The sequence below is a fragment of the Epinephelus moara genome, chromosome 2, assembly GCF_006386435.1.
Source record: "Epinephelus moara isolate mb chromosome 2, YSFRI_EMoa_1.0, whole genome shotgun sequence".
Classification (NCBI taxonomy): Eukaryota; Metazoa; Chordata; class Actinopteri; order Perciformes; family Serranidae; genus Epinephelus; species Epinephelus moara.
In genome coordinates this window covers 23,917,725-23,940,252 of record NC_065507.1, presented here as the reverse complement: position 1 = coordinate 23,940,252, position 22,528 = coordinate 23,917,725, and the positions used below count along the sequence as shown (strand labels likewise).

Sequence of the window (22,528 nt, the reverse complement as noted above, 5' to 3'; positions counted from 1 at the left end):
TCAGTATGTTATATGAACATTATTCCTTAGTCTCTGTGACATATTAGGAGGATTTTATGACTATTTGCTTTAGATTTCTTACATATAGCTCCTTTAATATTGGAGGAAAAGCTTAGTGTTTGTGTGTGCTGTAGACTGTTGCTGTTTGATGTGTTCTACATTCCACATCTGGTGACATGAGGTATCTTCCGTGTCTTCCTTGTCCTGCGTCCTTGCAAGCGTTACAGGCCAGTGTGGTTTTGTCTGTTTTTTCAAGTGTCCGGCTGAAAAAGGACCAAGCGCGAGAGTCCTTCAAGTGGACTCAGAGCGATGACTCAACATTTTTCTGTGCCTATGTGAACACTCAAAAAGTACTCAAACCTCTCTCATACAAACTTCCCTTCAAGTCTGCATTGCGGTTTGTGCATTGTGAACAGAAAGCACTCCAGGTTCGCTGTGCCCTTTGCCAAGAAAGTACTGCACTTGTCCAGATATGGAATAACGAACACATCAAAGGGCAACCATTTGCAAAACACAGCAAAGTTTTCTTCCAATTTTCAGTTCATATGAAAGCTAGGGTCTTTATTTGGTTCGCACTGCAGGGCCCATCAAAGTGATTTAAATATCAATGCTCAAAGCAGCAAAGTTCTGACCATTAGAGGAATTACAGTGTAAACCGAAAGAGGACTGAGGCCCCATTACAGCTGATGTGTTAACCAGAAAGAAAACTGTGTCCTCTTTCAAATGAATTGACAGTGTGAATGCAAAAGAACTGAGTCCCTTTTCTGCTGGTCCACGTTCTGGTCCCAGGACTGAGTTTGGTTTGTTTGTAAAGGATTATATGTGAAAACACCCTTAACTTCATAGGGCTTTAATACATTAGACAGAGTCAGGTGCTTTCTCTCAGCCATGACTTATCACACTGTACTTGATCCCTCATTGCATTTACATTGGCGTCTTTCCTGGAATGAGCAAAGGAAAGGGAAAAAAAAGTGAAATACCGGGCTGCGTTCTGTGCGTGTGTTTCAAGTTTCATAATAAACGCCGGAGGAGATGAATTGAAATAGAGCCAATGAGAAAAAGGAGCAGAAAAGTTCATGTGAGGATAAAAACAAAACCTAAATCTCTATAATGTGACATCCTAATGTGACGTTTTTTGGAAAGATAATTCAACATTGCAGTTCAGTCAACTGTGGCTACTGAGGCAACAGGGGAAACACAGGGCACTTGGTCTTTATACAGGTTTGTAGGTAGCTTGTTGTATGTTAACGTTAAGGTCAAGCACTTATTCTAAGCAGTGATAATGTTGTAGTGATGCAGTTTTAAATGGGACTCATAAGAAGAAAATAAATCTACCTTGACTGGCCTTGTCTTCAGATTGTTTAATATTTAACCTTTGAAAATTATGTGATTTAATTTCAAGCCTTATGTTACACCAAACCTGAGGGAAAATCATGTTACACTAAGTGCATGTTTTCATTAGCAGTATGTGCGTGCTTACTGATACTTACTCACATTCCTGTGTGTGAACAGAGTAAGTATTTGTGCTCTTTCTCTACTGTATGTATGTATAATCCCTGCAAAACCACTATGCATTATTAACAGTTTCCAGGAATCGTCTGCCATAATCCATTTCACGTTGTTGTTATTAGCCCTCCATAGCAGAGAAGGAATTTGGGAACAGTCCTAACTGTCGATGTACAGAGGGATAAATAACTGCATACACTCATAAAGTACGAGCATGCAGACCTACACACAAGGTCAGCATACAGAGCAATATGACCAGCATAGTGTAGCACATAAATAGTCGACTCTATGCCCAAGTGGCATGCAGTGTTTTGTTTAACATGTCCTGATGAACGAGGTTGAACTATTTGAATCATCCTTTTGTAAACATGGTTTGTTCGCACTCATGCATCAGCCTCTTTGCTATCCAGAAGAGGAAAAAAAAGCTGCTTTTCTGGTCCAACCTCTTGGATAGAACATGTGTAGGTGTGTTTGTGGTAGATTTGTTGGACACAATCCACAGTATGTTTGCAGATTAACTGTACTCTCCCTCAGCTTTATGAACTCTTAACAGATCCAACCTTAACTGCTCCGCCTAAAGTGGCGCCAAGTGGATTTGTTAGTCTGAGTCAGCTTAAACAGAATAGTTTATGACCACATCATCCTGTTGACTTTGACTATGTGAAATATTTGTCAAAATCCTCTACATGACAGGACACCTCTGCAGTGGTGCTCCTAAAAATTTTCTATAGGGGTGGCCAGATGGGGTCACTTAAAATCTTGGGGTGGCACACCAAAACCAAAACCCATAACTGCATAAGAAATGCTATTATGCTGTTGGGGTATATTGGCTAGTTTAAAACTATGTCAGTATAGAGTTAAGGAATCGCATACTAGTATACTTTGGTTTCTTATTTTATAGTTAATGTTTTTAAAGGGACATTTTGTAGCTTTTTCAGTTGTTTATTGACAAAAATCGATGTCTGCATTCATGAATATATCATCATTGGTGTATTATTACCTCCACCAATAAGCTGACTTATTCTCGTAGAAGGAGAATTTCGGATTTGTTTGTACATTGGGCGATAAGCAATTTGGTGGGGTTCCGCAACGTTTCGCCATCTTGAAAATACATCTGCCAGCAAGGGACATATAGCACTAATAATGAATAGCCCCACCTTCGACGTTTTCATTGAGAGCCAGGCCAACGCTGCTTTACTGAGAAGCTGAAGGAGCAAGAGGCGCTTTGCTACTACCCCTGCACTACTGCAGCATATCAAAGTCCCACTCTTTGAGCATAATGCAGGATCATGCATATGCAGCATCACGGGAGACGGAATCCTCGTCGCTAAGAAAGAGCAAGAGGGAATCAAAAAGGCAACGTGACCAGCGAATTCAAAAAACGAGGGTCAACATCGGAGTAGCCTTTCCCAGGTGGAAAGAGCTGCTGAAGGAGAAAAGTAATGCAATCACAGGCCAGCAGTGATCCGAGGAGAGGGATGAGGTGTGTGAGGTGGAGCCACTTGTCAGTTGTCAAAAGACAAGACGTGATTGGTTTATTTTGATTTACACCCGCCCCAACAGTCCTATGTTGTAAACACAGCCAGCATGGTGAGGAGGGGGTTTGTCAACTCGTGTGTGTCTGTGTAGGAGCCTGAATAAATACTCCATGAAGTATCGGATGACATGGTTTCATCAATCTTAACATTTGGTACACAGTGGCCACCGTTGTTGCAATACACGTTTGAAACAGTGAGGCGCTAGAGTGCGCTATTCGTTTGAATGCAATATACGATTTCAAAGTTAGATGGGAGGAATTCCTACACACTGGCTTTAATTATCTGATGTGCATAAAGTAATACTGGTACAATCCTGTTGTTATGTATCCACACATGTTAGGCTTCTCATTTTTCTTCATATATGCTGGTTGTTCCCTCCCTTAAAATGACAAGTATACAGCTTTATTTGGAAGAGTATATTGATTAATTGATTGTAGGGATAAAATTTTTTATTGGGGGCAACATTCTCAAGTTGAAGGGAGACTTGTGGGTACCCATAGAACCCATTATCACTCAGATATCTTGAAGTGGGAGTTCAAGGGACCCCATAAGCTATGCTGACATGGTTGGTACCAATGGATGCCTTAAGCTACTACTACTTTAAACTAACTTACTACTACCTTTACCGAAAAATCTGTACTTTCTCCACCTATGCATTAGCTTAAAATAATGTGTGGACAACCATAAATTAAAGTTGATTTCTCATGCTAAGGGCCAGGATTGTTGACGGGATTGTGAGTCGTTAAACTCGAGAGCAAAAGAGCTGCTACGGGAGCTGGGTTATACAAGCAAAAATGCGACTGGGGCAGAAATGCTTTAATTCCAGGGGCGGTGAGACTGGTTGTCCCTGTAGAAGCCAGCAATTGTATCGGTGCCTCCTCGGGGCACCACTACACTGATGGTCCTCTTTTCTAATATGTCTTTCTCTCGTGTTTCTGTCTTTACACGGTTTATGATTGCACACACACAAGTACAACTGATCCGTAGTTACAGGTCAAGTTAATTTATTGACAGATAACATTAAAATTAAAAATGATGCAAAGTTCTCCAAGAGGGAATAGAAATAGTCATATTTACAATGGAGAATGTAGCAGTGCTTAAGCAAACCAGCCACGTTTCTGTCACAAACAGACACTTGATTAAAAGTCACATACTTTATATGATAGTGTATCTTCTTTGCAAAAGCAAGAAAAAAAAAACTCAAATCATGGCATGCCTAAAAATGGTGACTTTTTGGTGTTTTGTTAATCAGCTGTGTCTCTTTTTAAACACTTAACCTTAAAGAGCAGTGAGACATTGAATAACAGAGACATTCTTATGAGGGATTTTTTTTTTTTGGTAACCTTTACCGCCCTGTTATCTATTAGATAGCCATTCCATGTGCTGAGAAGTCACAGGGTGATGTTGCCCTTAGACAGAAAGATAAAGGAGATAAGAGGGAGAGACAAGTGAATGGTTTCAAGCCACCTCATATGATTGTTGGGCCTCAGGGGAAAACAAGCAACCACGTTTCCTCAGAATGCTATTAGAGCAGAGGTTCAAGGACTAAAAGTCAACTGAGGATTAATAAACTGTCCTTTCATCCTTGCCCAGGAGGCTTAACAACTTAACCTCTAAAAACAACGGTCGTTCACAAATGGCCTCATGTGACTCTAACGACTCCAGTGACAACCGTTGCAGCAGGAGTTTCAACGACTGTCGTTGACACACCATTGGAGCACTAACGAACCAGTGACATCATTGGCCTTGTGAAGACCTCCCCAGAGGTTAAATACCTGGGTGCTTCCACACCAGTTTGTCAGACTAGTTTCAGCCTAGTCAGACAAGCATGAACTGATGAAGCCTCTTGGATAAGAGGTGAAACGTCTTCTAAGACAAAACCAAGTCCAGTTGCGTTCGATTCAACTGCCTTGAAATAAACTGAAGTCATACCTTGACAAGCAGAAACACAAATGGGCATACAAACTGGTAGCTGGTCTTGCACTGGCAACTTCCTCTAACAAAGCAACCTCTGTGTCATTGCCTATGCAGTATATCCACTACACAAAGGCAGGTCTATATTCTCTACTGGGTTATTCATTATTAACGTGTAGAAGTTCACATTTATGACTTAATGAACATTATTCTTATTCCAGTATGATGTTTACATGTGTAAAGCTGTTTACTTACACTGCAATAAAATCATGCTTGAACAAAGAAGGCCGTAGTGCGCTTACACACACACACACACACACACACACACACATACAGACCTATAAATCTTATTATAGGGAGCTCGCTTGAGACATGTGATATAAATATTAGGAGGCAAAATAAAATGTTGCCCAAGCTTGACATTATTCCTCTCGTTGCCATATTGCTATATCACACTAGCTAAGCTTAAACACAAAAAGTTGTGTATACATGGTCTGAAGAGTGGAGGTATGCAAATTGTTATTCAGTATGGAATGTGACTAATGAACTTTAATTGTGTGTTGCCCTGATGTACAGCCTTACAAAGCAAACAAGACTTAAAATCTTTGTTATACTTCTGAAACTATGTGGAAATTAGACTAACATGTTGTGCTGATGAAGACACCATTCACTCAGCAATTTAAAGGCCCAGTGTGTAGGATTTCAGGGGATATATTGGCAGATATGGAATTTAATTTAATATATATGTTTTTTTGGTGTATAATCACCTGAAAATAAGAATCATTGTGTTTTCGTTACCTCAGACTGAGCCATTTATATCAGCTAGTCCTCCTCCATGGAGATCACCATGTTGCACTGCCATGATTCTACAGCAGCCCAGAACAGACAAACCAAACACTGGCTCTAGATAGAGCCATTGGCATTTTCACGTCGGCCACTGTAGTTAGCAGCCCCTCTGTGATGAGCAGCATTGAAAAGAATACAGATTTTTTTTTTTAACATTAACTGCTTTATTAAGCGTTTTTACTGGTTTAAATCACCTGGTCCATTTGTTTGGGAGTGGAGGAGACCTCTGCAGATATTTCAGCTCCCAGTGAAAACCTCCTGAACAATGAACACTGAAGGAACTGGTAGAAGTTTCAGCTGGCTGCAGTCTGTAATCTGCACCATTACATGTCACTAAATTCCCCTAAATCTTACAAACTATTCCTTTAAATCACTTGAAGGAAATATCATATATATTATATCAGCAAACATCTCCCTTTGTGCCACGTGTATGGGTTACACATATAAGGGCTAATTGTTTTCCTGTTGCAAGCAACTGTGTTTAACAGAAAACCACTTGCCAGTCATTGATGCGCTGTCAGAAACCACTACACAGGGGTTACAGTTTTGCAAACAGACAAAGCAATCATCAGGTGTCAGTATAGGCTACATTCAGTGTTCACTTTGGCTGATCTGCATATCATTTTTCATGTTGTGAAAATCCTTTCCTCCTTTGCTAGTACCTATACTGGATCCTTGAAACTCCAAATGGGATAGCTCAGATTTATTTTTTGGCATGCGTTAACAGTATTGATTCTGATGCAATGGATAATGGAACAGGTTGAAGGTCCTGTGATGGGAAACAAGAATCAGTAGTACCACAAAAGGCAAGCTAACCAGAAAAAAACATACACATCTAACCTTACATAACACAACAAATTTTGTAATTTTTCCACCGTTTGTTTTTCCCCGAAAAATCTCCCTGCATAATAGTGTGTTCGTTGGACAATGAACACAGTACTACTATTGTTCTTGAAAGATGTCATATCTATTGTGTTTTACTCAAACCATCTTATTTGAACAAATGAGAACTATTATTTCAAAAATCCTTTCCTACTGGTATCTAATGTGGTACAACCCACGAGTGGAAAAACAGACGTTGATTGATTTCTTAACATATTTTCAGAAACATTGCATAACCAAAGAAAAAGAATAGAACAACAAAAGCTGAATGCCAGACAGGAACAAATTGCACCTAACCAACACTGGTGCATTGTGTGGAAAAAAAAATGGAATTAAGACTGATAGTCAAGAGTTTTTTTTTTTCTCTTTTTACAAGTTTTCCTTGAGCCATTTAATAAAGTTGTCTGTCATGCGATGTGCAATGAGGAAGTCAGTTGGCCACACGGTGAACATCAGCCCTCCATGAAATCCTTTGTCATAGTGTTCATGCGTCACCTCGACACCGGCAGCACGGAGCCGTGTGACATACATGATCCCATCATCTCGGAGAACATCATACTCACATGTCAGAATGTAAGCCTTGGGCAGAGAGCGTAAGGCAGTGTCTGGAACCAGGAGGGGTGATGCCCTCGGGTCAGCAATAGATCGAGATGGTCCATCCTTCCCAACTGCCTCCCCTCCGACTCCTTGCACCACAGCAGGAGCACTATAATTATATTTTCTGTGATATGTTTCAGGCAGAAAGGCGCTCCAGTTGACAAACTTCAGCAGGCTGGAAGACTCAGGGTTGTTGTGGGTGTTGGCCATCATGGCTCTGAAAAGGGCCTTGTCGCTGGTGAAGTACTCACTCCAGAAACGCACCATGAGGGTGCGCGGCAGAATGGGCATGTCCTGATTCTGCTGATAGGAAGGCGTGTTGAGATCCAGAGCCTGCAGCACGGGGTAGATGAGTGCCTGGGCCTTCAACTGAACCTGCTGTCCAGGCTCTTTTTGCAGCTGTGAAGAGAGACAGAGAGAGACAGGCATGTATTCAAAGAAAATTAAAATAAGTATTACTCAATCTAAAGAAACATGTGCTGAGAATTTTGTAAAACAGCATCATCTGATCACATGAACTAGATTTGTTTGTTTACAGGAAGAATTGTGTCACACTCAGTGATCATATGTTTTTACTGAGCTGTTTCTGAGCTGTTGAAAGCTCTCAACTCATGGATGAGAACTGGATTGGTGTGACAGTACAACTGTCCTCTAAAACGTAACTTGCTCAACCGTATGCCAAAAAATCTTAAGTATCTTTTCTGATTGTAGGGTCATTTATACAACGAGGATCATTTAGGAAATCCTTAAAACATATCAGCAAGGTAAGAATGTAACCTGTATTCAGGTATGAAAGTGTTGTGAGAGAATAAAATATATTAATATAAAGGCAACTGAACCTATCTTTCTGGAATATTGCCACTCCACTACCATGGTGAAACAAGATATGTTCAATGCCTCGATCTACTTGTAGTCGAATGCATCGTGCTCGGCTGCGCCAGATGCTGCAGGTAGGTTAGCACTGAGTCGCTGAGCAGTGCCGCTTTACATACCTGCCTGAGAACAGCACCTTTTTTTGGGAGACAGCCATGTCCCATGAGGGTAGATCATGGGCTCATCCTAATGACAATGTGAACCAGGGGATGAATTATGCAAACAGGTTCCTTTTTACCAGCCTGATGTCCGACTCATGATGTCAGTGTTGTTGCCAAACATCTTCTAATTAGAGTGCCCAGGGACATGATGCCTGATCTAGAATCTTGTGAGCCTGGAAGGTGAAGCACTAAATGGAAACCCCTACTCGTCATGGAGCAACACCAGAGGCCTCAAATAGTGATGTTCAAGGCCACAGAGGTAGTGCACCTGTTGCCTAGATTGTGGTGCTTTTCTTTGAGTTGATTCCAACCCCCTACAGTGTCAGGTGCTGTGTTAACTGGACTGTGTGCAACAAGGCCCATCATCCACAATGGGCCATCAGTTTAAGGTTGTCTAGGGAGACTAAAGTTGGAATTATGCTTCTGCAGAGTTGCACATAAACGCCTTTACAAATCTATGCAGGCCTTGCAAGGCTTTTTATTGGTAATCATGGGACAATGAGGCTCGCAGCTGGGCACATTGTGGACTTGGCACAATACACAAGTGACTGATCCAACATCCTGTTGGGAAATTTTCTTTTTCTTTGGTCGCAAGTTTCTGTGTATTTCTGAGTGATCTTGTAGAGCATACAGCTTGTACTTGTCATTGTCCATACTGTACGCTGATACCTCCAAATACTTTCACAGCATAGTGGTTTGTTCACAGTGTCACTAGGGTGAAATTGTTTTCTGATTTCTGCTATATGTTCTTTGTACTATGGTCTTCTAAACCTAACATTGCTTCCTAGTGGACACAAATGTTATACCCTGAGTCCATACAAGTATAGAAAATCACCCACAAACATGTCAGAATGATACCCATTTACATTGGCTTATGTGCAGCCTGCAGAGGCATCAAACAGCTTTACACATTCCTTCCCCATTGCTGCAGTAGTCTTAGTACCTTTTGTACTTTAAAGTCAGTTCTTGAAAATCAAAACAAAGGGAAATTCTTGTATCTGGGAACATAAAATATGAATGTAGACATTTTGCAGTTCTGTGGTGACAAATCAATTGCCCCAGTTGACCATTTTTTATGAGTCTATCAGCCTCTAATATACACAGAATGATATGCCTAGTGCAGGCCTTCGACCAGCATAGGATGACTCGTGCATTTCTGGTGTTCTCCCTCTTATTTGCCTCCTGTGTCCTGTTACTGCTGTTTCCCATTATGATTCTCGATAGTTGCTGAGGTACAGGAAGCAGAGTACTTCATCCTGACCTTAGCTGGCATTGGTCTTCCATGCCAGCAGCAACAGGCGCCTGGTGCAGGGCCAATATGATGATCATACATAAGCATGAAAAGGAAGGTCATGCCGAGTCCTGTAAAGCCATTGTTGGCTCTTTAGGATAATGTCACAGTTGCTAGAGAAACGTATTGGAAGAGTTGGGAGAGTGCTATCTTTATAGTGCCACCTCCCTTGGTGCTGAACTGGCTCATCCTAGTACAGTGCATACATGCAAACATTAGTGTGCATGGATGCGAAATCATTGTGATACAAGCAGTGATTTCATCTCAACGTTATTGTCATTATACTTGGATAAAACAAAACACAGTCTTGTCATTCCAAGTATTTGTACTGTGTGTGAAACTGAAGCTAAGGGCATAGTATCAGAGAGACAAAAGTAAATTCCTAAGAGATTTTCTTAAGACAGCTAAACTCCTCACCTTGAGGAGGGTTATTCTCTGTGCCCTCATTTTGTCTGTTCAGGAACCTGTTGCCACTTGCACTGCTGAAGTTGTAGAGCCTATTTCATTTCTATTTTATGAGCTTCCATAGATCTTGTGTGATGAAATCCAAGTCCCCCTAATGCCTGGTTCACACTACACGACATTTCTGTCTGTTCTGACAGACACTATGTCACATTATGCGATTGTGGAGTCATGAAATCGTGCAGTGACTTGACCGACAGACATGACAGACCACACAATGGTCCACATCAATCATCCCCGGTCGTCTTTCGTGATGTCATCGGGTTATTCTTGTCCTATGTTTATTTTTTTTACTTTTACAATTATTTCAGTCACTGTGTTTGTTCATGTGCCAGCAGATGGCAGGAGCTACATCTGAAGTACTGTACACTAACATGCAAGTCACTGATTCCTCCACAACAAGTTCCTGCAAATGTTTCACAATAAAAGCCTTTTTAGAAAATGAAGGGATTCTCTCAACTGAAGTCATAAAAGGCTTTTAATCTGAAACAGGTACAGGAAGTGTTGAGTTTGAAATGATGGCACGATGCATTAGCTTTATCAAGGCAAACGGGAGCGGATAAAAAGTAATGTGTAGTATGTAGTCTGTTTCAAATGAAGCTGGTAGCCTCTGCAGTTGTGGTGAGTAAAAGCCACTATTTTTTAATTGTTTAATTTTATGTCCGTCTCCATTATAAAGAAGTAACATTGTTTGCTAGCTTGATGCTAATGGCAGTACTCACCTGGTTGACAAAGTGCCTCTGCTGTTTCATGCCATCATTTTTCCCTTTTTACTCTGTGTGGTAACATCCCTAGAAGAAATATCAAAAAGGCTGGGGTGCTGTTGTCATACAGTTGTCTACGGCAGCAGGTCGTTCTGTGTTCCTATTGGTCAAAGTGATGGCTGCGACAGGAGCAGTTGTGAACGACAAAAAGAAAATCAAACATGCTAGACTTTCTGTTGGAATGTCGTGAGGTGTCCTAGATGTGGCCTCGGTTGTTGTCTACTCTGACACACTACACGAGATGAAACGATGGATTATTGTGTACGACACTCGTTCACGATCCATGCCGACACTGCACGTCGTTGCGTCGGGCTAGAATCAGGCTGATATCGTGTAGTGTGTACCAGGCATTAATCAGTATTTCAGTGACATTTTTATGCCCAATGGGAATATGAATATTTATTGTTTTCTTCCTGAAACCTTTCTCCTGAAAGAACAATTGGACCCGCATTTTTTTAAATTATGTATTTTTCTTTATTTCTTTTTCTGCTACTACAATTTGGAATGACCAGTTCCCTGAGTGTTATGTTATGGTATTCATACAGTATAAACAATTTAAAAAGTGTACTATTTATCAAAAGTGAATTTGCATTGAGGAAATTTGTTTAAAATGAATGTAATTACCTGCTGAATAGTTGAGATCTGTCAGACAAAGTCACACCTGTGTATGACAGGCTATGCAATAGTATGTTGGTCACCTCAGACCCAGCGGTTATTTTGGTTCAGGGTAATACAATACTAGGTATCATAAACTGGCTCGTTAACCTTGCCTTACCTCTTCATACACTTCTACAGAACTAACACTAGAAAGAAAAAAATACCTGCTGGGAGACAGCAGCTGCCAGATTCCCCCCAGCACTATCCCCCGACACAGCAATGCGTCCTGGGTCCACAGAGTACTGGGCCAGCACCCCCTTCTGGAGGAAGTGTTTGACCACATGGTATACGTCCTCATATGGCACAGGGAAGTGGTGAGCAGGGGCAAGTCGGTACCTGAAAAAGCAGAAAGGTGCAGATTAAAGCTAGAGCATAAATAAACATGAACTCTGAAGGCCATGTGCACAGACAACATTTTGAGCCATGAAAACATGATGACATTTGTAAGGGATAACCAGATCATTGGGTTAAGGGCAAATTTAACATAGTTTTTCCTAAATAAGTTTGTAAACACATTCAAAAGCAGATCAGCTTTCTAATTTCATTTTGCCATGCTTGTAGAGAAAAAATAAGTGTATGACAAAATAAAATAACAAAAATTAGGCTTTAAATTATGAAATCTGGGGTAATTGTTACAATAGGCTACCATATCTATTATCTACTTATTCTGCAACCTCTGCAAAGGCTAACCTTAAAAAACTTAAGTGAAATTGCACAAATGACAATTTTTCATAATCAGTTTGGTGTAAATTCGCCAGATTTACAGTTCTATTAAAACCATCTCTTCATACAACTATATCTTCTGGTATGGGTACAAAATTAAATAGGGGTGGTAAAACAAGGACTAGTAACTTTTTATGAAAAGCATCACCTGGAAATATAAACCTGGATCAAATTACACTGATAAATGTTGCATGTAAGCAATGTTTTGTAATGTTAAATACAAAAAAACAATTGATTAAATTGCCAAATTTTTTTAATGTATGGATCGTCTTGTGCCACTTCTCGTTGTTATACTAACGTTACAACTCTGTTTTTGATCTATAAAGAGTCACATTAACTATATGACAATGGACTACAACCACATGCATTCAAGGGCCCTGACCAACCAAGCCAACGGCAGGTCGTTGGTCAATGCTGGGTCATGTCGAGCAACTTTCGCCCTAGGTTTTGTGCTGTATTCCACCTTTTGCACTAGACGTCTTTTTTCGTCTGTTTATCTGCAAATTCAGGAAGCTGAATTGGAGTCGGAGACGGCCACTAAGCTTTTAATTTTGTTTTTTCATCATTGGGTTGTGTTGTTAATGTCCTAACTGGCCAACTTGAATGCATCCTGGCGGTCTTCCGGTTTCCCTTTTTTAGTGACGAATACAGTCTACTGCTGCCTGCTGGAGAGTTATTTCCTCTAACACAGTTGCAGAACTAGTTGTGCTAGTTGGTTGTTGGCTGTAGCCTTTGCGGTGTGTTCACATGCACTTTTGGCAGAGGCACAGACAACGTGACACAATGCAACAGTTGGCCTCCATTGCCATGAGTTCTTTGATGTCAGTTTGGTGCGTCTGGGCGTTACCGCTCATGAACATGCTAACACCCTGGCTGTTTCAAATAAATACCTTAGAAGTTTGTTGACTCTAAGTGTACACCTACATTACTGATATAACGTTAATTACATACATTGGCACTGTCCTGAATTGTTTTGGGATTCAGTCTGTCAGCCAAAGGTTACACATAACTGACTGAGATTGTGAAACGCTGGAATTACTCATTGAAGCCTTCACAAATTGCAGACAGGAATTCGAATGAGGCAGATAAGACAAATACCCCCACACACCAAACAGCAATACATGGGTCCACTGTGCCTCCCACTGCCAAATACTGTCAACAAGCACAACCACGTTATAAGCACAGAAAGAAAGTATGATGACTAAGTACGGTGTTTCATCTCAGTGCTGATTTAATAAAGCTGAAAAATGTTGAGTAATGAATTAGAGGGTAGAGACAGAGTCTTGGCAAAAGAAAGCTACAGTACTGAGAGGCAGAGTTGGTGCCGGACGTGCCAAAGAACAACAATGAGTGTAGCTGTGACAGGGGGAGGCAGGACGAGACCCAAATGAAAACCTTTTAGCTGCACTCTACTGCATCCTCACTTCCATCTAGCTTGTGACTAATGAGGGAGGACAGGCACAGAGAGGAAGAGCTGGGGTAACAGTAGGACTTAACTATGAATAATACAAATAAAACAGCAGTTTGTGCAGTGTATTACAGCAGCTCCATAGAACTGACTATAAAAAATACAAAATACTTACTCTACAGAAAGAACCACTGCATCTAGCTCGGTGACAATTTTTCTGGCCAGGAGATCATATGGACTCATCACTGCATGGACAGAGAAAACACACATCAGAACAGAGACTCTAAAGCAACCCACCTTAATTATTGATATCCAGCGACTCCTGATATGCCATGTCACCTTCCATGAAGATAACATTGCAGTAACAGAGATCGGCCTGACATCTAGTCTAACACTACTTCCTGGCATGATCCATGTTTCTGTAATTGTTACAACCGTTCAGCAGATTGCAGGAACAGCATGAGATGTGTCAAACTGCATGTCACGTCTTTACATTTTGGATTAGCACAGTAACCACCCTCTGAGGTTCCCACCGCTCTAGCAGACGGTGTGTTATTTCCTCAGGAAACTGGGAAAGCTCTGTGGCTTGATAGTTGGCTCATTATTTATGATTCTGTCCTAATAGTTGTCACAAGGAGTCTATATAAAGCTGTAAAGCCATTTGTCACATCAATTTCAGAGTACTATCTCAATAACATACATATATTGTGTGATGAACACATCACCAGAATATGTATTATCCATTCGCCCTTCTGTCCTACCATCCATCCAGCCGATCAACTTACTGGAACTACCCAGACACCATCCTCCACCGTGCAGGTATATGACAGCCCTCCTGAGCTCAATGTCACCGCCCCTCTGCTTTGGCTGGTACAGCACCACCTCCACTCCATCAAATTTCTCCTCTGTCACCTTGACATGCTCGTCAGACACAGGCACTACCTTTTCAGCCAGAGTAATGAAGTACATCACCCCCATGTAGTCTTTCAGCCCCAGTAATTCACTGAAGTCTGCCTGGAATGGGAAGCAGCGAGACAGGCATGAGATGCAGAGACAGACACATTACAGAATACATCATCGTTCATCAAACCTGAGCTATTAGTTATTACAGTACATCTTATACATACAGTGAAGCTACTGCAGGCAGTTTATCCTATGTAAACAACATCCTTGACCGAAGCTCATAATATTCAAAACAGTGACCGTTAAGATGCTAAACTATGTGGCCGATGGCCATATTACCAGGTGGGAGGGAGACTACAGTCATGTGAATGTTACAGCCCCCTATAGTTATTTGTTTTGAGAAGTTGCAACTAAATGACACATTGTAAAAGCATGACTCGTACACCATTATGTCTGATGAAGCGGGCAGTCAGTAGCTCGCATGAGGCTTATCAGCTGATGCTCTTCTACTGTGAACACAACACACTCATCAAAGAGGATCCACTCCAAACCCTACATATAATTGCGCACTCATATCAGTCCAAAAAAAAGACACTAAAGCACTCTGTCTCTGTTGGTTTCAAAAGCAAAACTGGGCATTTGCTGAATTAAAGGAATACTTCACCCCATAACGACCATTTGTATATGATTTAAGAACCCAGTTTTATGCTGAGATCATGACGAAAACCTTTTCTGACATGAACGAAGAACCCAAAAGTTAATTGGTCTGTGTTATTGTGTGATGGTCAGATTCACCAAATTCACACAATAACACAAACTACCAATCGAGGCTCAAGTTCAAGAGGTAAAATCCTTGCTTTTGTTAATGGAGTCTGGCTTTGAGGAGTACAAAAGACTGTACTCTAGGGATTAGGGTTGTGTTTTTGGGGAACTAAGCATACAAAGGGATAGATGAGACGTGGATTATACTGCATCAATTGTGGGAGAGTTTGTAAACAGACATTTTGATATCGTTTTACTCTTGTTAAACATGGCCCCCAATGACTTCTATTCACCAAGAACATTCGATGTCGCTGGATTCTTTGTTCACCGTGGAGGCATGCAAGAAAAACAGATGTTTTTAACACAGGGGTGAATGAGTGATACACAAATAATCATTTGGAGGGTGAAGCATTCCTTTAAAACTACGAAGTGCCTTATAAAACAGGTAACAGCAAAATCCCATAAAGATACACTCGACTATTTAGCATTCAACTTGTCACTTACTATCAGTGTCTACATCCTCCAAGTGTATCATCTCATTAAAATGTAAAACACCTATAATTACAATTACTAATAATGGTCAAGGAATCAATCATTGATATGAATGGAGGTGTACAGGCTTGAGGGGCATTCATTTGGCTCTATAATTCAACAATCTAGGCTGAAATATAGTGCTTGACTCTGAATATCTTACTTTATATGACACTTCATAATGTTTCATCCTGAAATACTATGAACACTATTCCCCCTACAGCATAAACAACAATGTCCTGAGGCAGCAGCCTGCACTTGCACTTTTTTCCCACTCACTGAAATAGGCTATTTCTTGACACATATGCATTACTCAAACTATTGCAACACCTTCCTAACTGCTGAATGGACTAACTATGCTTTGCTTTTAGTATCAGAGGTGAGGCAAAACAGATGCACTTCTCATTTTTATATTAATGTTACAGCCATGTATGTATTAATGTAAAGCTATATGTAGTCATATTAGCTGTATCACAATGGACTACAGTAAACACAGGCGTCTAACGGTCATAAACAGAGTTGAGTTTCCTTAATAAGCTCTATTATTAGAACAGGTGAGCAGGACTATACAACACATGGATTAGCTTCTGACATAATCTGGTGTAACAAGCATGTATATCCACATCAGCGAAATGCAATAAACCTGCCACCCTGTGCTCTGAGAGTACTAACCAAAGCAAGACAGTGATGCATGTTTAGATATTTAATGTATGGCTAAATTATGGTATCGTGCATTAAATTGAAAATAGAAACCACTGTGCTAAGGGGATTTATTCCCAAAGTAATCAGCAAACCAAGAATAGAGTTTTCCTTACCAGGTGGCTGAGACTTCTGAAGAAAGAGTTGATGAGCATGAGTTTCCATCTCTCCTCTATCTCCTCGGGAATGGGCTCATAAATATAATAAGCGGTAAAAGAGCAGAGAGCGACGAATAAGATGATGCTTCCAAACCTCATTTTACTACGTGCGTCCCCAGCAACTGACTGCAGGGTGCAAACACAAACAGGCTGGTAGCTGCGCTTGTTAGCAAGTCACTCCGGTGCGCCACAAAGCTTACGCTCGGAATTAATTTTGGATCCAGACCAGCTAAATATGACACCACGTGTTTGGTGTCATTTGATGGTTATCGGCGTGCATGTTCGGAGCTTTTCTTCGCTGCTGCTCGTGCGCGCTCCGTAATTCATGTCCGTCTCGTGGAGCCGGAGAATTAAATTTTTAAGTGTCAGTGATATGGAGACAGGAGCGCGCACCCTGCGTACTCACGAGGCAGAACCGTCCCACCTTGGCCCGCACCGCAAATTCCTCAGGTGCCTCCTGAGTGTGTACAGCTTACACAGGACGCGCGACTAAACTTTGTGCCGATGCAACTGATGCTTAAAAATCACAGCCCATGAAACGACAGTGGCGCATGCATCCAGCTTTGTTTCCCCTCCCGATGTTTTGACGTAAAATGCATCTCAAAGGTCAGGAATATTAAGCCTGTGGTGATTTTCTTTAAGGGGAAGTCACTCCATATTTCTGCAGCTGACGCACAAGTGTCAGCTGTGCGCTCCACGAGATACCCGTCTTGTGGCTGATCCGCCTGGGGCTCCCGGGTATGTTCTGTACATCCAAGTCCCCTTAGAACGTGAGAAATCCGCTGAACAGGAACAAGTTGTGGCACATAACCCCTGGGCTGCAGCATAAAGAAGTGACTGTAGTGCAGCTAAGCAGCTATGGTTGCAAGGCAGCCTAACCTAATTATATTAATGGTGACAGAGCCAGATGAGATGTCTCATTTCCTGGCAGGACTGACTTCCAAAGCAATATGACTCTCGCATGCACTCACGTTTTGAAAGCACCCTGCACAAGGCACTGTTTTAGTGCTGCAGGAGTTTTAAAAAAGTTCAGCAGAGTTGTTTTTCCTCCCAGTACAGGATATTATTTTCATTTAGTTTGTCAGTTTCATTCCCATGCCGTCATGAAAGAGGTACAGCACTCACAACAACATGGCATTACTGTGGGAAACTCTCAAATAGGTCTACGCAGGTGAGACTCTGGTATTGTTTCAGGCTGAATTCATTCTCACAGGGATCACATAGGCCAGTAATTACTGACAAACCACTTCCATATCAGAGTTTACAAAAGGAAAAGCCTCTTAGCACAAATGTATACGCATGCAGTATTCTCATATGACATGGGGGTTAAAACCTCCAAAGCAAACTTCAGGCACTCGTGCATTTACACGGAGAAACAATGCAGAGATTTTAAACCAAAGCCTTGATCAAAGTGAAGGCTCTTTGGGTGCCGTTCTCTGCTGTGAAAGTGAGTTAGTTTAACAGTGTGTGTTGTATATTTGTCTGCAGGCTTCATCTCAGAAACCTGAACCACATGCCTGCACGTGACTTTGTGCTAACCTCTGTGTTGTGATCCTTTTAAATTTTCTCTCAGTCAGGTTGGAATTTGAAATTGGCTGGTGTTAAGACGCAGGCAAGTGTCTCCTTCCATCAACCATCAAACTCTATTGAGGTGCAATCTGCAGGATCCAGGGTGTGACAGAGGCTTGGTGAAAGCCTCTGTGAGACTGATCACTGTTGAGCAGTAGAATACTAAATCTCTCCTCTGAATACAAAATTACACTTCAGACGCTCCGGGATTCTCCCTGGAATTCCCTCCCTCCTTTTCCAAGTACAACCACAGGCCTCCACTCAGCTTCTAAGGGAGACCACCTCAGTTGGTTAGTAAATCTTTCATGGAGCTCTCTTCACTCTTTGCGTCTTGTCAGTGGGGAGTACGGGTGTCAGAGAATGCGTGGGTGAAGATGTTGTCTTCATCTAGGTAGAGCCATGCTGAGCGGCGCTGTGCCACGTGGCCGCCCAGCACCCTGCTGTGTATGGGGGTAGCTCAAGCAGATGTGAAAATGTCTGAAGACTCAAACAAGGAGTTTGAGTACTGTGTGAATCTGTGTGTGAGTGTGTGTTCATGCGTTAAAGTGTGAGTGCTTGTCCATGTTTCATTTCTTTGTGCGTGCACATTCTTGAGTTTAACTCATCTGGAGAGGCACATCAAATTCTTATAATTAAGAACTCAATCCAGACGTCCACAGCCGATGATGTGGGTGAAAGCAAACTTTGTGACTTTTTAATTTGCAGAGCCCCCGCTGAGGCTGAATTACGAAAGGCATCTGAAGGCTCAGGATTCTGAGTTCAGGCAGAGATGAATGGAAGAAACATTTATTCATAATCAAGACATAGGTTTGGGTGCATTGCTAACTTACCCAAACTAATACCAGACGTATTTTATTTGCAGTTTCTCAATAAACTGAGAATCACTAGATGTGCAAACTATCCCATGAGCTTGACATTTGCAAGTATTTTAGAATAGAGAATAGAAAGAGCTTCATTCATCCCCAAAGGGAAATTCTGCTGTCCAGCAGCTCATAAAAGACAAAGAACAACAACCACACTTCCCCTCATCAACAACAACACAGTGGTATTAAAAAAGATGTGTAAGTGTGTCTGACGGGACTCAGGAGGTGTTAAACAGTCTCATTGCCGTGGAGACAAAGGATCTCCTGAAACGCTCCGTTCTGTAACGCAGTGAGATGAGCCGACTGCTGCAGCTGCTCCTCTGTAGCTCCAGCAGGCTGTGGAGAGGGACATATCATACATTCTCTTACTAAGTTATGTCTTCACAATAGATAAATACAACCAGAAAATCGCCATTCTCTATTGAGCTTTCAAAATATTAAACATTATCTTCATGTGTTGGTGTGACTGTGATTAGTTTGACACCACATGTGACTGATGGTACTGATAGTGTCCTAAATTTTCTATATATTTTTTAATTACAAAGAATCAAACCTCAGTCAACAGCTCATTTGTCCATCAGACAGCTGATAGATTATTTAAATGAAAAATACTGTATGTATAGTGTCAATATTCAAAATATTAAAGTCACTGACTACTTGACATTAACATACTGCAGACTTCTTAGTCATAAGACAAACAGTGACACAAAATAGCAGCACAGACATCAAACTATAACTTCCTTATATAGAAATTAAGGTCCAGCAGTCAGACATTTTTATTTAACCATCTATCAAGTCTAAGGGATTTTCAAATTTGGCATATTTATTTGTGAGAAGAAATTAAGCAATAAGGAAAAATGTTTTTTTAAAAATAAGTAAAACCACCAAAATAGCGATGCATGTGAGGAGCTCAGTTTCCAAACATCTAAACAGGCTTTGAGTCTATGAGTGAGAGGTACACAAACCTTACAGTACATTGTAAAGGCCCTGACAGTCGGCTGTCCGACCTTATCTGCTTTTTTTCAGGCTATTCAGCATGTTGAATTGGCGTCGGAGACAGCAGAGCCCATCGGTGAGTGAAATCCCTTTGACTGGCAGTTCAGCTCAGTGCACAAGAAGGGAAATAGAAGTGAGGAAAGTAAACAACTGAAGTAAAGAGGGTGTGACTTTGAAGCAAACTTGTTTTATCAGGAAATATATATTTTTTTTTTTGCCATTTGAGCTCTTTAGCAGAAGCTGTTCGTAATTGTTTGTGATATCATTCACTGACACACAATAAATAACATTTGTTCTTTCAACATCAGATTATGCTGTCGTTTGGCTAACTGGCTAACCAGCTTATTGAATGATTACCGCCACCTGCTGGTACGGAGATTTATTTCCTATCATGCATTCCTATCAGAAGGTACATGCTAGTTCAGTGGTTTCCAACTGGTGGGTCACGATCCAAAAGTGGGTCGCGAGTCCATTCTTAATGAATGTGAGTTGCTAACATATCTTTGTAAGAAACACACTTTATTCTTAGGTACAGTGAATTTCCAGCACATAGATTTTATTTTGAAGAGCCGTTTCCTGCTGTAGAATGAATGAATAACGGACAGCTGTTTGACAGAGACAGCAAACTAGCTTAAGACATGTCCAAACGCAAGTATGATGCTAAATGTTTAAATCTGGACCCTGTGGCTGGACCAGTTGGGAACCACTGTGCTAGTTGGCATTCTGGCTGTAGTCTTTGTGGTGTGTTCAAATGCAACTTTTTGCCCGAGACACAGGTGACTTGAGATCGAGGCCTTCGTCACCACTTGGTCTTTGATGTCGGTTTGTTGTGTCTGGGCCTTGAAGTACACTGATACTACATATGAAATATTTCCATGTTTGCACTATCAACATATTGTACCTTAGTCCATCAAGAGATAATACAAAACAACTGCATCAGTGTGAAACAGGAAATGCAATGGAGTCAAATACACAAGTCTGGGCAAGTTTCCTGAATATCTGTTACAGTGACTTATGCTATGATTATGCAGGCTGCAGTACAATAGGGGCATGGGACAGAAAATGTTTCTTTTCCATGCCCATCAACTTGTAAAGCACTGTGCTTATTTACAGTAATCCTGCGTGGTGGAGCAGGGTAAACCAACTGGTTTTCATTTCAAGATGTAGGCCAGATACAGAGCCGCAACCTGTTCATTTGTAATTATAAGCCTGGCAAGTTGCCTCATGCTGTTGGTCCATCCTCCTGTCACTTGTCCAACCAACATACCATGCAATGACACAGCTGAACTTACTCCATGTTCTCATGTCTGTGCTTGATTTTCACTATTTTGTTTTTTCTTGTCAGACCAACTTTGTATGGCTTCGTGTGGGGACCTATTTGTACCACTAACTTAACAAACAACTACTGAATTAACAGAGATATAAATATAGCACATGGACAGGAATCCTTAATGAAATGGTTAAGAACTTTGCTAACTGATGGAAAACCCAATAAAATGCATGATGATTGCATAAAAGGAAAGTCTGAAAACACATTTTCTTCCAAGTCTAGAGGTAATATAACCGTTACTAGGTTTATAAGTTCAGGATCCCACGCACATTTTTTATTCAATATAATAAACAGGTTCTTCTATGCCATCACAATCAGTTATCGTACTGATTCTTTCTTGGAAACAAAGCACAATCACTGCAATCAGTGAAGTACCATGTTGTATTGTATTATATTGCATCAGGGTGGAGTCAACCACTGCATACAGAGAGTACAGGATTTACAAGTGGGAATGACAGAGACGTGTTTATCCCAGCAGCACCCTGTTACATAGTTTGGCCGAGTGAGCCAATGTGATTTCTTGAGCTGGTATTCCAATACAGATTAGCCTGCGAATGGCATGTTTGTTGTTACCTAGAGGGATTCAGGACCTTATTTGGCAAAGGAGTGCAACAAGATATTAAATCAGCAATCGATCTTTTTGGTGCAGGATCTAAGTGAATGAGACAGCGTTAATCATTCTGCCAAAGGTTGTAAAGAGCCAAGCTATTGCTGTTTCACATTAGAGATAGAGGGTAAAATGTTGCAACTCTGGTGCCAAAGTAAACTTGTTTGTTTTTCTGCAAAACAGGTTGTTTGAGTGTAATCTGCTGTGGTAGTATCTTTCTTTTGGAGCAGCATGTGAACTAACATGTATTTACTAACCTCTGACATGATAAGGCAGGACATTGCGTCTTATAGTAAACAAATCCTATGGAATGACTGAAGCCAACAATGGATCCGTCCTACGAGTAACCCCTGATGCTGTCCAAACACTGTCTAAACACATTTAGTAAATAAGACAGATGAACATGCGCATGGTAGTTTATTCCAAGTCAGTCCCACATACAGTGTCATGTTGCTGTAAATACTCACTAGAATGTTAAGTGTGTATTA

The 22,528-nt window shown here is 41.1% G+C and overlaps 1 protein-coding gene across 1 annotated transcript; it reads right to left on the bottom strand.

Annotated features, from left to right (window-relative positions):
- Positions 1–5,967: 5,967 nt before the first annotated feature.
- aadac (arylacetamide deacetylase) lies at positions 5,968–17,288 on the bottom strand. The gene is made up of 5 exons (XM_050068394.1): positions 16,634–17,288; positions 14,408–14,636; positions 13,798–13,867; positions 11,656–11,827; positions 5,968–7,682 (listed from the first exon to the last, which is right to left on the bottom strand). Exons 1-5 carry the CDS (start codon positions 16,772–16,774, stop codon positions 7,056–7,058), a joined length of 1,239 nt encoding a protein of 412 aa, XP_049924351.1. The 5' UTR covers positions 16,775–17,288; the 3' UTR covers positions 5,968–7,055.
- Between the last annotated feature and the right edge of the window lie 5,240 nt (positions 17,289–22,528).